At 40.5% G+C, this 13,762-nt stretch overlaps 1 protein-coding gene across 8 annotated transcripts in view; it reads left to right on the forward strand.

The window, feature by feature from the left end:
- RTN3 (reticulon 3) overlaps positions 1 to 13,762 on the forward strand; it is a 78,338-nt gene that overhangs the window by 35,389 nt on the left and 29,187 nt on the right. For 3 of the 8 annotated variants that reach the window (XM_034932833.3, XM_034932831.3, XM_034932830.3), the window contains exon 3: positions 1,890 to 4,220. The exons of 3 other annotated variants lie outside the window; for them this stretch is intronic. In XM_034932833.3, coding sequence (XP_034788724.1) covers positions 1,890 to 4,220 — 2,331 coding nt within the window. The remainder of the gene's footprint in view (positions 1 to 1,889; positions 4,221 to 13,762) is intronic. 2 more of the 8 variants (XM_034932834.3, XM_063608529.1) reach the window with 2 other exon arrangements.

A 13,762-nucleotide genomic window follows, 5' to 3' on the forward strand; every position in this document is an offset into this window, starting at 1 on the left:
ATAAAATTAGCCAGGCGTGGCGGCAGGTGCCTGTAGTCCCAACTGCTTGGGAGACTGAGGCAGGAGAATGGCGCGAACCCGGGAGGCGGAGCTTGCAGTGAGCGGAGATCGCACCACTGCACTCCAGCCTGGGTGACAGAGCAAGACTCCGTCTCAAAAAAAAAAAAACAAAAAAAAAAAACAAAAAAGAAAAGAAAGTTTAAAAATTAGCCAGGTGTGGTGGCATGCGCCTGTGGTCCCAGCTACTACTTGGGAGGCTGAGGTGGGAGGATAGCTTGAGGCCAGGAGGTCAAGGCTGCAGTGAGCCACAATTGTACCACTGGCACTCCAGCCTGGAGGACAGAGGGAGACCCTGTCTCAAATACAAACAAACAAATAAATGAAGTAAGAAAGCACCAGCCCTTGGGATATTTGTTTTGATCCTTTTCCCCAGTAAAAATTTGTTAGAGTGGGAAGTTAGAAAACAGTGTGGTAGATTGATGGCTACTATGGTATTAACTGATAAGACTTAACGTATTACTTTGAGAAGGATATTTTCTATTTTAAAAGTAATTCTGGAGTTAACTCTGTCTTTTTTTTTTTTTTTTTTGAGACAGAGTTTCACTCTTGTTGCCCAGGCTGGGGTGCGATGGCACGACCTCAGCTCACTGCCATCAATGTCCGCCTCCTGGGTTCAAAGGATTCTCCTGCCTCAGCCTCCCGAGTAGCTGGGATTACAGGTGCCTGCCACCACGCCCGGCTAATTTTTTTGTATCTTTAGTAGAGATGAGGTTTCACCATTTTGGTCAGGCTGGTCTCGAACTCCTGACCTCAGGTGAGCCACTGCACCCAGCCAAGTTAACTCTGTCTTAACCAAAGAAATCAATTTGCACAGTACAATATTGATTTAAATGACAAGTTAGTACAAGAGATTTTGGAGGGGCCAGGCGTAGCGGCTCACACCTGTAATCCCAGCACTTTGGGAGGCCAAGGCGGGTGGATCACTTGAGGTCAGGAGTTAAGAGACCAGCCTGGCCAACATGGTGAAACCCCATATCTTCTAAAAATACAAAAATTAGCTGGGCTTGATGGTGCCTGCCTGTAATCCCAGCTACTTGAGAGGCTGAGGCAGGAGAATGGCTTGAACCTGGGAGGTGGGGGTTGCAGTGAGCTGAGATTGCGCCATTGCACTTCAGCCTGGGCAACAAGAAAAAGACTCCATATCAAAAAAAAAAAAAAAGATTTTGGAGGGGGTCCACCTTTTTCAGTACCCTTTAGTTTAGAACATCACAGCTATTTATTTGTACATGGGACAGATTCTTCCTGTGGATAGAATAGAATAATTCTAGTCTCATTTTTCAGATTCAGGAAGGGCCCATTGCATCTCCTAAAAATCAAAAAAGTCTGGCCACTTGTTTTTTTCCTTTTCAGATTGTGAGACTAACAGATTTATAGAGGCAGTCTGTGCTCTGAATTGTTCAGCTTACAGATTGAAGTCTATCAACCCTTTATAGTATCAGGTTATTTGTTTTGTATAAATTATTTTGCTTTTGTTGATTAGCTCTATCAAAGAATAAAAAACCTCCCAAGATTTCTCAATCTTACCGCCCTTCTTTATGCTTTCTCTGTACAATGGAAAAGTAGACCAAAAGTATTTGTCATGAAAATTTTTTATCATTTGCAGTTCGTGGCATGATATGGCTTTTCTGTTTCACTGTTGGCAATTTTATGCATGCCCTGTAGGATAACTTGATCGTTTTGTTACATATTTATGTGTGTATATATACATCCTGTGTGTGTATATATATATTTATGTAATTTAAAAAATAAAAAGCATGCTGCTTGGCTTGGCTAGCTAATGTGTAATTGTACCTGGTAAACAATTTTTTTCTTTGAAATTCTGATCATAGAGGGATTGAGCTCTCTTTGCTCTGATGAGCCATCTTCAGAAATTATGATTTCTTCCTTTCTTTCATCTTCTGAAATACATAACACTGGCCTTACAATACTACATGGAGAAAAAAGCAATGTGTTAGGGAGCCAGCCTATTTTAGCCAAAGAAGGAAAAGACCACTTGGATCTTCTAGATATGAAAAAGTTGGAAAAGCCTCAGGGGACCAGCAACAACGTATCAGACTCTCCAGTTTCTCTTGCAGCAGGAGTTCATTGTGACCGTCCTTCTATTCCAGCCAGTTTCCCAGAGCATCCTGCTTTTCTCTCAAAGAAAATTGGTCAAGTGGAAGAGCAAATAGATAAAGAGACCAAGAATCCAAATGGGGTATCAAGTAGGGAGGCTAAAACTGCATTGGATGCTGATGACAGATTCACTTTGCTAACAGCCCAGAAACCACCTACTGAGTACTCTAAGGTAGAAGGCATTTATACATATTCTTTGTCTCCATCCAAAGTTTCAGGAGATGATGTTATTGAAAAGGATTCCCCTGAATCACCATTTGAAGTAATTATTGACAAAGCAGCATTTGACAAAGAATTTAAAGACTCATATAAGGAGAGCACAGATGATTTTGGTAGCTGGTCTGTGCACACTGATAAAGAATCATCCGAAGACATTTCAGAGACTAATGACAAGCTTTTTCCACTGAGAAATAAAGAGGCAGGACGTTACCCAATGTCTGCATTGCTCAATAGGCAGTTTTCACACACAAATGCAGCACTGGAAGAGGTGTCCAGATGCGTGAATGATATGCATAACTTTACTAACGAAATACTGACTTGGGATCTGGTTCCCCAAGTGAAACAACAGACCGATAAATCTTCTGACTGCATCACAAAAACTATAGGACTTGACATGAGTGAATATAATTCAGAAATTCCAGTTGTAAATCTTAAAACTAGCACTCATCAGAAAACTCCTGTATGTTCTATTGATGGGAGCACTCCCATCACTAAATCAACAGGTGATTGGGCAGAAGCATCTCTCCAGCAAGAAAATGCTATCACTGGAAAACCTGTACCCGACTCTTTGAATTCCACAAAAGAATTCAGTATCAAAGGTGTGCAAGGCAATATGCAGAAACAGGATGACACACTTGCAGAATTACCTGGATCTCCACCTGAGAAATGTGACTCTTTGGGTTCTGGAGTGGCCACAGTGAAAGTGGTTTTACCTGATGACCACCTGAAAGATGAAATGAACTGGCAGAGCCCTGCATTGGGAGAAATCACAGAAGCTGATAGTTCTGGTGAGTCTGATGACACAGTAATAGAGGACATCACAGCAGATACATCTTTTGAAAATAACAAAATTCAGGCTGAAAAACCTGTTTCCATTCCAAGTGCTGTTGTAAAAACAGGTGAAAGAGAAATCAAAGAGATTCCCAGTTGTGAGAGGGAAGAAAAAACATCTAAAAACTTTGAAGAATTGGTCAGTGACTCTGAGCTGCATCAAGATCAGCCTGATATTCTTGGAAGGAGTCCAGCTAGTGAGGCAGCATGTTCAAAAGTACCCGATACGAATGTCTCCTTAGAAGATGTGAGTGAAGTTGCTCCTGAAAAGCCTATTACTACTGAGAACCCCAAACTTCCTTCAACAGTGTCTCCAAATGTTTTTAATGAGACAGAATTCTCATTAAATGTGACAACATCTGCCTATTTGGAGTCATTACATGGGAAAAATGTTAAACATATAGATGATTCCTCCCCAGAGGACCTGATAGCAGCCTTTACAGAAACCAGAGATAAAGGAATAGTAGATAGTGCAGGAAATGCTTTTAAAGCAATATCAGAGAAGATGACAGACTTTAAAACAACTCCTCCTGTAGAAGTCTTACATGAAAATGAGTCCGGTGGTTCTGAAATTAAAGACATTGGAAGCAAATACAGTGAACAAAGCAAAGAAACAAATGGAAGTGAGCCTCTAGGTGTTTTCCCTACCCAAGGTACTCCAGTAGTATCTCTTGACTTAGAACAAGAACAGCTCACAATTAAGGCTCTTAAAGAATTAGGTGAAAGACAGGTTGAGAAGTCAACTTCTGCACAGCATGACGCAGAATTGCCTTCTGAAGAAGTACTGAAGCAAACTTTCACATTTGCTCCAGAATCTTGGCCACAGAGATCATATGACATCCTAGAACATAATGTCAAGAATGGATCTGATCTTGGGATTTCCCAGAAGCCCATCACTATCAGAGAAACTACTAGGGTAGATGCTGTTTCCAGCCTTAGCAAGACTGAATTGGTAAAAAAGCATGTCCTAGCAAGACTTCTGACAGACTTCTCAGGTAACCATTTATATTAGAATACTGCATGTGGTTAATTCTGTGATTGATTACTTATCAGCGTGCCATTTATGTTAGAGTCTGATTTATACCTACAAAATTATGGCTAGAATACAAAAACAATATGCTGTATGATGGGAAAGGCAGATTCTTCTCCTGTCTTTTTTTAAGTGATTGCTTGATTTGGTTTCCTTAATATCAATATTTCCCAAAGCAGTAGACCACTTTGTAACATTAATCTTCCCCTAAATATTTTTTCTATGCTCGCCGGGTACGGTGGCTCACGCCTGTAATCCCAGCACTTTGGGAGGCCGAGACGGGCGGATCACAAGGTCAGGAGATTGAGACCATCCTGGCTAACACGGTGAAACCCCGTCTCTACTAAAAATACAGAAAAATTAGCTGGACGTGGTGGCGGGCGCCTGTAGTCCCAGCTGCTTGGGAGGCTGAGGCAGGAGAATGGCGTGAACCCGGGAGGCAGAGCTTGCAGTGAGATGAGATCGCGCCAATACACTCCAGCCTGGGTGACAGAGCAAGACTCTGTCTCAAAAAAAAAAAAAAAAAAAGAAAAATTTTTTTCTATGCTCCAGTTATATTTCAAGGTACTTCTTTTCTTATAGGTTGGCCCTAAGGTGATATTAGGTGAGAATCTAATATCATCAGGTTCTTACTTATTTACAAAGCTTGTTTTTAAATCTCCATAATAGTCATACTTTTTAGCACTTGAATTTTTTGATATGTGCTTTGTGGAATCTTAGCAATCAAAGATAAAGGAATTCCTGCTGGGAAAGATAGTAAATGAAACTTTTAATTAATGTGATCATATACTATAGAGATTTTATGCTCTGAAAGTAGGTAACCAGTATTGTAGTACTATTTTGTGAGTAATGCTTAGGAGAACTCATGCATTCTTCTACTTTCTATCTTATTTAATATTCTTCAGGCCAAAACTCATTATTAGATGGTACCAGAAACCCCTTCTCTTGTCTTTTATCTATTTCAAATGATCACTTTTCTAGCAAGTGGCTTTCAGTTAGATTACTGCAAATGCTGTCTATTCTGGGATCTTGGAAAGTACAAGGAAAAAAAAGGATCTTTCAAGCCCCTCTACAAGGGACCCCCATCCTTTAATGTAATACCAAGTTTTACATCTACTGTATGGTCAGTGTTAGGTGCTATGTAGAGGTCTGTGGTTTTTAAACTATTTGATTATAGATCTTTTTTTCAAATGAAATCGTACACAGAGTTGTAGTATTTACAAGAAAATTAGATTTTTGTTAGGCTAAATGTATTTTGTGTTTGATTTTGTGCCTTTTTATAAAGGCATTTTCTTACTGGAAACTGTAGGTAGATTTATCTTTTTAAGTTTTAATATTTAAAATAGATAAATTGTACTTAACCTTACAATGGTATTGTGAGGATTAAATATGAAAATGCAGGTAATACAGTGCCTAGCACATAGTAAATATTCAGTCAGATTTAGCACCAAATACAGGGCCTGCCACATAATAAGTACTGGATAATTATTTGTCGAATGAATGATATGAATTATTTCACTAACAATTATCAGTGAAAGACATTGAGGCTTTTTGATAAACCAAAAATTTTGAATTACCAATTAAGGATAGCTCTTATACTCTAGCATTTGAAGCTCACTGAATTTGGATTAAAGAGTACTAGGTTCTAATTCTTGCTGTGCTGTGTCTAGAAGTATGACTTTGAACAAGTAACTTACATAACCTTTCGGGGGCCTCAGTTTTAATATCTGTAAAGTGAGGATGTAAAGTGAAGTAGATGGTCTTCAATTATCATTTAAATAATATGATTCTCTGGCTCTGGTACATTCTAGATTTCTTCCTCAGTTGTCATAATTCTTATAGGTAGTAACTTTTGGGCAATAAGGCATATAGGAATTATGCTACAAGAACTCCAGTGTCTAATTCTGGCAAATTCCTGTTTTAGCATGACCTTAGATGACTAGTCTAATTGGTTCAGCATCTTCCTTTGTTAATGTGATGATCATTATTTTGCCCTGCTTTGTATGTTGCAGTAAATAAAGTGCTGTGTAAATGCTGATTATTAGTGATTATCAACTGAGTTATTTAATCTAGCGTGAGAGATGTAAAGGGCTATGGAAGTTCAGGATATTTGTCACTGACCAAAGTGTATGATTAGTGTATGTTTTTAGATGGTAATTAAAGAAGACTGGTATAGTTAGACCAAGAAGTTTAAAGGCCTTTCTTGCAGCTTTCAAAAGTGAAAACCTTTTAAAATTGTCTTATTTATGAATAAATCTTTAAAAATATAATCCATTTCATTGCAGTGAAATAAATAAATAAAAACATAAACCATTTCAGTAAAATGCATCAGTGTCTAGTTTTATTTATTTATCTTTTTTTTTTTTTTTAATTTTTTGAGACAGAGTCTCACTCTGTTGCCCAGGCTGGAGTGCAGTGGCGCGATCTCGGCTCACTGCAACCTCCACCTCCAGGGTTCAAGCGACTCTCCTGCCTCAGCCTTCCGAGTAGCTGGGATTACAGGCGTGTGCCACCACGCCCAGCTAATTTTTTGTATTTTTACTAGAGATGGGGTTTCACCATGTTGGCCAGGCTGGTCTCTCAAACTCCTGGCTTCAAGTGATCCGCCCGCGTTGGCCTCTCAAAGTGCTGGGATTTACAGGCCTGAGCCACCACACACAGCCGATTGTCTAGTTTTAAATACGTGTATCTGCATATTCTTCCTTTCTAAGGTAAAAACAGTGCTTTAATTATATTCTGCCTTAAGTTGTTTGGGAAAATAGGCAAAAGAAACAATAAAGAATTAGTGGTTTTCTGTTTGTTTTTGCTATTTTATGGTATATTACGTAACAGCTTGTAATGAAGCCTTTATCATATTATAGTTGGTTGCTGAGTAATTAAGTTATGATAGACTCTCATAGTTTGGGGAAGAAAATCAGATCCCTACGTCTCACATACCTAGTGTAGTGAAGATAGTTTTTTGTGTTTTAGTATCCAGATTGGCAAGTTGCAAGGAAATAAGCATATAGTTTGGTGAAGTACATGTAAATTGTTACAGCCTTTCTGGAAGGCAGTTGGCAATATGTAACAGACCTAGAACTGCCCTAGCAATCTTGTTTTTAGGATTCTTTTTTTTTTTTTTTTTTTGAGACAGAGTCTCGCTCTGTCGCCCAGGCTGGAGTGCAGTGGCGCAATCTCGGCTCACTGCAAGCTCTGCCTCCCGGGTTCACACCATTCTCCTGCCTCAGCCTCCCGAGTAGCTGGGATTACAGGCGCCTGCTACCACGCCCGGCTAATTTTTTGTATTTTTTAGTACAGACGGGGTTTCACCATGTTAGCCAGGATGGTCTCAATCTCCTGACCTCGTGATCCGCCCACCTCGGCCTCCCAAAGTGCTGGGATTACAGGCGTGAGCCACCCGTGCCCGGCCCTTTTTTTTTTTTTTTTTTTTTTTAAAGACAGAGTCTCACCGTGTTGCCCAGGCTGGAGTGCAATGGCACGATCTCTGCTCACTGCAACCTCCATCTCCCGGGTTCAAGTGATTCTCCTGCCTCAGCCTCCCAAGTAGCTGGGATTACAGGTGCCTGCCACCACGCCCTGCTAATTTTTTGTATTATTAGTAAAGACGGAGTTTCACTATATTGGCCAGGCTGGTCTCGAACTCCCGACCTTGTGATCCGCCCGCCTTGGCTTCCCAAAATACTGAGATTACAGGCGTGAGCCACGGAACCCAGCTGGAATTTATCCTTTTTTAAAAATGTGCAAAAATAACTACACAGATGTTCGTTATAGCACAGTTTATGATAGTGGCAGATAGCTTGGTGTCTTAACAATTAGAGATTGGTTGAGTATATTATGGTATAACTGTGCAATCAAATATTACACAGTCATTGAAGTTGTTAAAGTTTTGTTTTTTTTTAAGAAATGGAAAAATATAGAAAAGTACAAAGGCAGCCTACACCCATATCTTCTCTATATGTAGAATTAACTTATGTTAATTGTTAGCATTGGTAGTCATATTTGCTTCCAAACTAAAGGACTCTTTGATTACCACCTGGCCACGCCCTCCATCTCCCCTTCCCCAGACTAACACTGTCATGGACCTGGTACATCCTTCCAGTTTATTTTAAATAAATGTGTTTGTATTGTTTTATGCTTTTTAACCATTCATTCATGTTATCATGTTTGTTGTATAACGTTTTCCATTCAACATTAGGTTTTTAAACTTCTTTCATGTTGGAATTTATATAATTTATTCATTTTAACAGCTATGTAGTAATCCATTATATGAATATATTATTTTCTTTTGGTAAGGATTTAGATTCTTTCCTATTTTTTGCTATTATAGACAGTGCTGAAGTTAACATTCTTCTTTTTTTTTTTTCCTTTTTCTTTTTCTTTTTTGAGATGGAGTTTCACTCTGTCGCCCAGGCTGGAGTGCAGTGGTGCAATCTCCGCTCACTGCAAGCTCCGCCTCCCGGGTTCATGCCATTCTCCCGCCTCAGCCTCCTGAGTAGCTGGGACTACAGGCGCCTGCTACCACGCCCAGCTAATTTTATTTTTGTATTTTTAGTAGTCGGGGTTTCACCGTGTTAGCCAGGATGGTCTCAATCTCCTGACCTCGTGATCCGCCCGCCTCGGCCTCCCAAAGTGCTGGAATTACAGGCGTGAGCCACCGCGCCCAGCCTGAAGTTAACGTTGTTATACTTGTCTATTTTTACACATATGTGACTATTTCCCCAGTGTTAGGGTGCTACTGCTTAATCAGTTTCACTTCTAGCTCTGTGCCTTATTTTTCTAGTTACTGTCAAAGTTAGTGTCTTCTGTTATGTAAAAATGTTCGTAATTTATTAGTAAAAACTACATTGTTCAGCACCCAGCAGATGGTGGGTGCTTAAGTGGAATGAAAAGAGTTACCAAACAAGGAATACAAAATAATTCCTATGTTGGTATCATTTAAAGTGAATCTATGCTAGAAAGATTCCATAAAGAAAAAAAAAATGAATCTATGTACCTACATATACAGGGAATCTGAAGTAATTTTTAAAAGCAATGTCAGAATGGTTTTCTTTTCTTATGGCCAAGTAGGCTTTTACTGGACCTGACCTTCCTGCATATAACTGGACAAAATTTTTAAAAAACAAAGACCCGAAGGCACTGGAGGATGAACGGGAGCAGTCAGATTCTGAAAGAGAGTTGACACATGTAAGAAGAGACAGCATGAAATTAGTTTTTTATTTTTACTGCTTTTAGCTAGAGGACAGGCTGAAGTGGGCACCTGACAGGCTGGCTCAAACCTTCATAGAAAACCTAAGCAGTGGACAGCATTTGGGTCAGCCACAACCACTGAGTCAGTGGAATGTAAGGGGAGGAGGAATCTTGGAAAGGAGAGATCCAGAGAGTGACAGCCTAAAATTCTGTAGATAAAATAAACTGTGTTTAAGCCTCTGTTTAATTGTGAACCACACTTAGCACAAAAGATTATAAGCAGCACAACTAGAGATGAAAGAAGTGAACTGGGCCGGGTGCAATGGCCCACGCCTGTAATCCCAGCACTTTGGGAGGCCAAGGCGGGTGGATCACGAGATCAGGAGTTCAAGATCAGCCTGGCCAAGCTGGTGAAACCCCATCTCTACTAAAAATACAAAAATTAGCCGGGCACATTGGCAGGCACCTGTAATCCCACCTACTCGGGTGGCTGAGGCAGGAGAATCGCTTGAACCCCTGGGGGTGGAGGTTGCAGTGAGCCAAGATCGTGCCATTGCACTACAGCCTGGGTGACAGAGTAAGACTCCGTCTCAAAAAAAAAAAGAAGAAGAAGTGAGCTGAGTTTGTAGTTTGAAGGCCAGGCACAGTGGCTCATGCCTGTAATCCCAGTACTTCAGGAGGCTGAACCAGGTGGATCACTTGAGCCCAAGATTTCAAGGCCAGCCTGGGCAGCATGGTGAAACCCCATCTCCACTAAAAAATACAAAATTAAGCCAGGCATGGTGGCCTGTGCCTGTAGTCCCTGAGCCCAGGGAGGTCAGGGATGCAGATCGCACCACTGCACTCCAGCCTGGGTGACAGAGTAAGACTCTATCTTGAAAAAAAAAGTTTGCAGTTTGAATCTAACCAAATTTATTACATGTTAAAACAAAAGTAATGATACTCTCCAGAGGAATAGAACACAGTCTGGAATTTGTACAGCATAATATTCACAATGTCCAGGATATAATCCAAAACTACATGTTTTAAGAACCAAGAAATTATAACTCAGTCTGAAGAAAAAGAGACAATCGATAGAAACTAACTGCATGTGTTGGAATTAGGAGTCAGGATTTTAAGGGTTTTCATTTTAATCACTCAAAGAAGTAAAGGGAAATATTCTTGTATTGAATAAAAAAGAAAATCTCAACCTAGAAATTGAAACAAAAAAGAGTCAGGTGGGGATTCTAGAACTGTAAAATATAACCACTGAAATTAAAATTCAGCAGGTGACCTTAACAGCAAAATGGAGATGACAGGGGAAGAAGCTGGTGAACTTGATAGCATACTAAAGAACAGAAAGAAAACATATTTTTTAAAAGTATCACCAGAGCTTCAGAACCCTGTGGGACAATATCAAAAGACCTAACTTTGGCCAGGCACAGTGGCTCACATCTGTAATCCCACCACTTCAGCACTTAGGGAGGCCGAGGCAGGAGGATCACTTGAGCCCAGGAGTGCGAGACCTGCAAAACCTATCTTTTATAATTGGAGTCCTAGCAGGAGAGGAAAGTGAGAGAGAGACTGGAGAAGGACATATTTAAAGATAAAATGGCTGAAATTTTCTTAAATTTTATGAAAGGCACATTTACTGATGAAAGACGCTCATCAAACACCACCTACTAGGATAATTACAAAGAAAACCATACCTTGGTGTATGTGTCGGGGTCCCCAAGATAACCATCAGGGCCAGTGATTTGCTAGAAGGACCCATAGGACTCATAAACTGTAAACTAGCAGTTAATGGTTTATTACAGCAAAAGGACATAGGTTAGAACTGGCCAGAGGAAAAGACACAACGGGATAAAATCTAGGAGAGATCAGATGCAAGCTTCCAGGTATTGAATGGAGTCATACAGGGATGTACTTAATTCTTTTACAGTGATGCGTGATAACATGTGCAAAGGATTCCCAACCAAGGAAGCTCTTTCAATCTTTGATGTCTAGCACGGCATGCAGTGCCCATATGACTGAACTCAGCTACTCAGACCCCAGACCCCCAGAGTAAAAACATGTACTGGCAATAAATCATATTGTTAGGATAAATTTATCTGATACAGCATGGCCTAAGACCTCAGGCATGCAAAAATACTTATCAAGCAGAATATTCAAAGGGCTCAGAGGCCATCTCCAAGGAGCCAGCAAAGGGCTAGTCCTGAAGACAGACCTTTCTTTGGCATGTGCAGGGCTTGGCATTCTAGGCCTGCTGAGTTTTAACCCTTTCCTATACAGTATATCATAGTCAAGTTGCTGAAAACCAAAAATAAGGAGAAGATCTTGAAAGTAGCTAGAGAAGAGGCCAGGCGCGGTGGCTCACGCCTGTAATCCCCACACGTTGGAAGGCCGAGACAGGTGGGTCACAAGGTCAGGAGTTTGAGACCAGCCTGACCAACATGGTAAAACCCCATCTCTACTAAAAATACAAAAATTAGCCGGGGTGGCAGTGCACACCTGTAATCCCAGCTACCCAGGAGGCTGAGGCAAGAGAATCACTTGAACCCAGGAGGCGGAGGTTGCAGTGAGCCAGGATTGCGCCACTGCACTCCAGCCTGGGCGACAGAGCGAGACTCGTCTCAAAAAAAAAGAAAAAAGAAAAAAGAAAAGAAAGTAGCTAGAGAAGAATGACACAGGGAAATGACAATTATAATTAGAGCTTACTTCTTACTAGAAACCACAGATGTTAAAAGGCAGTAGAGTAACATAAAGTGCCCAACAGGGAAAAAAAACCTGTCAACCCGGGTTTCTGTATTCAGGAAAAAAAAACAAAAAAACTGCAAGATTAAAAGACATTTTTAGATAAAAGAAAACTAAAAGAATTCTACCAGAAGACTTGCACTACAAGAAATGCTAAAGGAAGTTTTTCAGATTAAAGGAAAGTGATACCAAATAAAAACTTAGACCTTTAGGAAGGAATGAAGAGAATTGGAAGTGGTAAACACCTGGGTGAATATGAAAGGCTTATTTTTTTCCTCTTAATTTCTTAAAATATATAGGATTGCTTAAAGCAAAAATTGTAATAACATGTGTAGAGGTTATGATGTTTATTTCTTATGACAATTATAACAGAAAAAAACAAGAGTATATGGACTTGTACTATAGGAAAGGTTTCTGCTTTTTTTTTTTTTTTTTTTTTTTTGGAGACAGGATCTGGCTCTGTGGCTCTGTATCCCAGTCTGGAGTGCAGTGGTGCAATCATGACTCACTGCAACCTAGACCTCCTGGGCTCAAGCAATCCTCGTGCCTCAGCCTCCCATGTACCTGGGACCACAGGTGCATGCCACCACACCTAGCTAATTTTTTTATTTTTTTAGTAGAGACGGAGTCTCATTATGTTGCCAACACTGGCATTGATCTCCTGGGCTCAAGTAATCCTCCCACCTTGGTCTCCCAAAGTGCTGGGATTATAGGCATGAGCCACTATGCCCAGCCTGTTTCTACATTTTTAATGTAATGGTACTATAAATATATATATATTTGGAGACAGGGTCTCGCTCTGTCACCCAGGCTGTAGTGCAGTGAGTGGCATGAACACAGCTCACTGTACCTCAACCTCCCAGGCTCAAGCAATCCTCCCACTTCACCTTTTTGGGACTATAGGTATATGCCACGATGCCCAACTAGTTTTTAAATTAATTTTATTTTTATTTATTTTTTGAGACAGAGTCTCACTCTGTCACCCAGGCTGGAGTGCAGTGGCGTGATCTCAGCTCACTGCAACCTCTGCCTTCCGGGTTCAAGGGATTCTCCTCCCTCAGCCTCCCAAGTAGCTGGGATTACAGGCACTCACCACCACGCCTGGCTTATTTTTGTATTTTTAGTAGAGATGAGGTTTCACCATGTTTGTCAGGCTGATCTCAAACTCCTGACCTCTAGTGATCCACCCTCCTCGGCCTCCCAAAGTGCTGGGATCATAGGCGTGAGCCACCGTGCTCGGCCAAAAGATGTTATTTAAATATAAAGACACAGGTTGAAAGTAAATGGATGGAAAAGATATCCCAAAAAATTTATAAATGTATGCCATGCAAACAGTAAGCATAGGAAGATGAAAGCTTTTATCAGAAATAAATAAGGGACATCTTATCATGATAAAAGATACCAGGAAGTCTTGACAGTTATAAGTGTGTATGTGCCTAATAATAGCTTCAAAATACACAAAGCAAAAATTGACAGAATTGGCTGGGCAATGGCCCATGCCTGTAACCCCAACATTTTGGGAGGCCAAGGTGAGAAGATCACTTGAGACTAGTTTGAGACCAGCCTTGGCAACATAACCCTTAACCC

Source organism: Pan paniscus, chromosome 9 (assembly GCF_029289425.2).
Source record: "Pan paniscus chromosome 9, NHGRI_mPanPan1-v2.0_pri, whole genome shotgun sequence".
Classification (NCBI taxonomy): domain Eukaryota; kingdom Metazoa; phylum Chordata; class Mammalia; order Primates; family Hominidae; genus Pan; species Pan paniscus.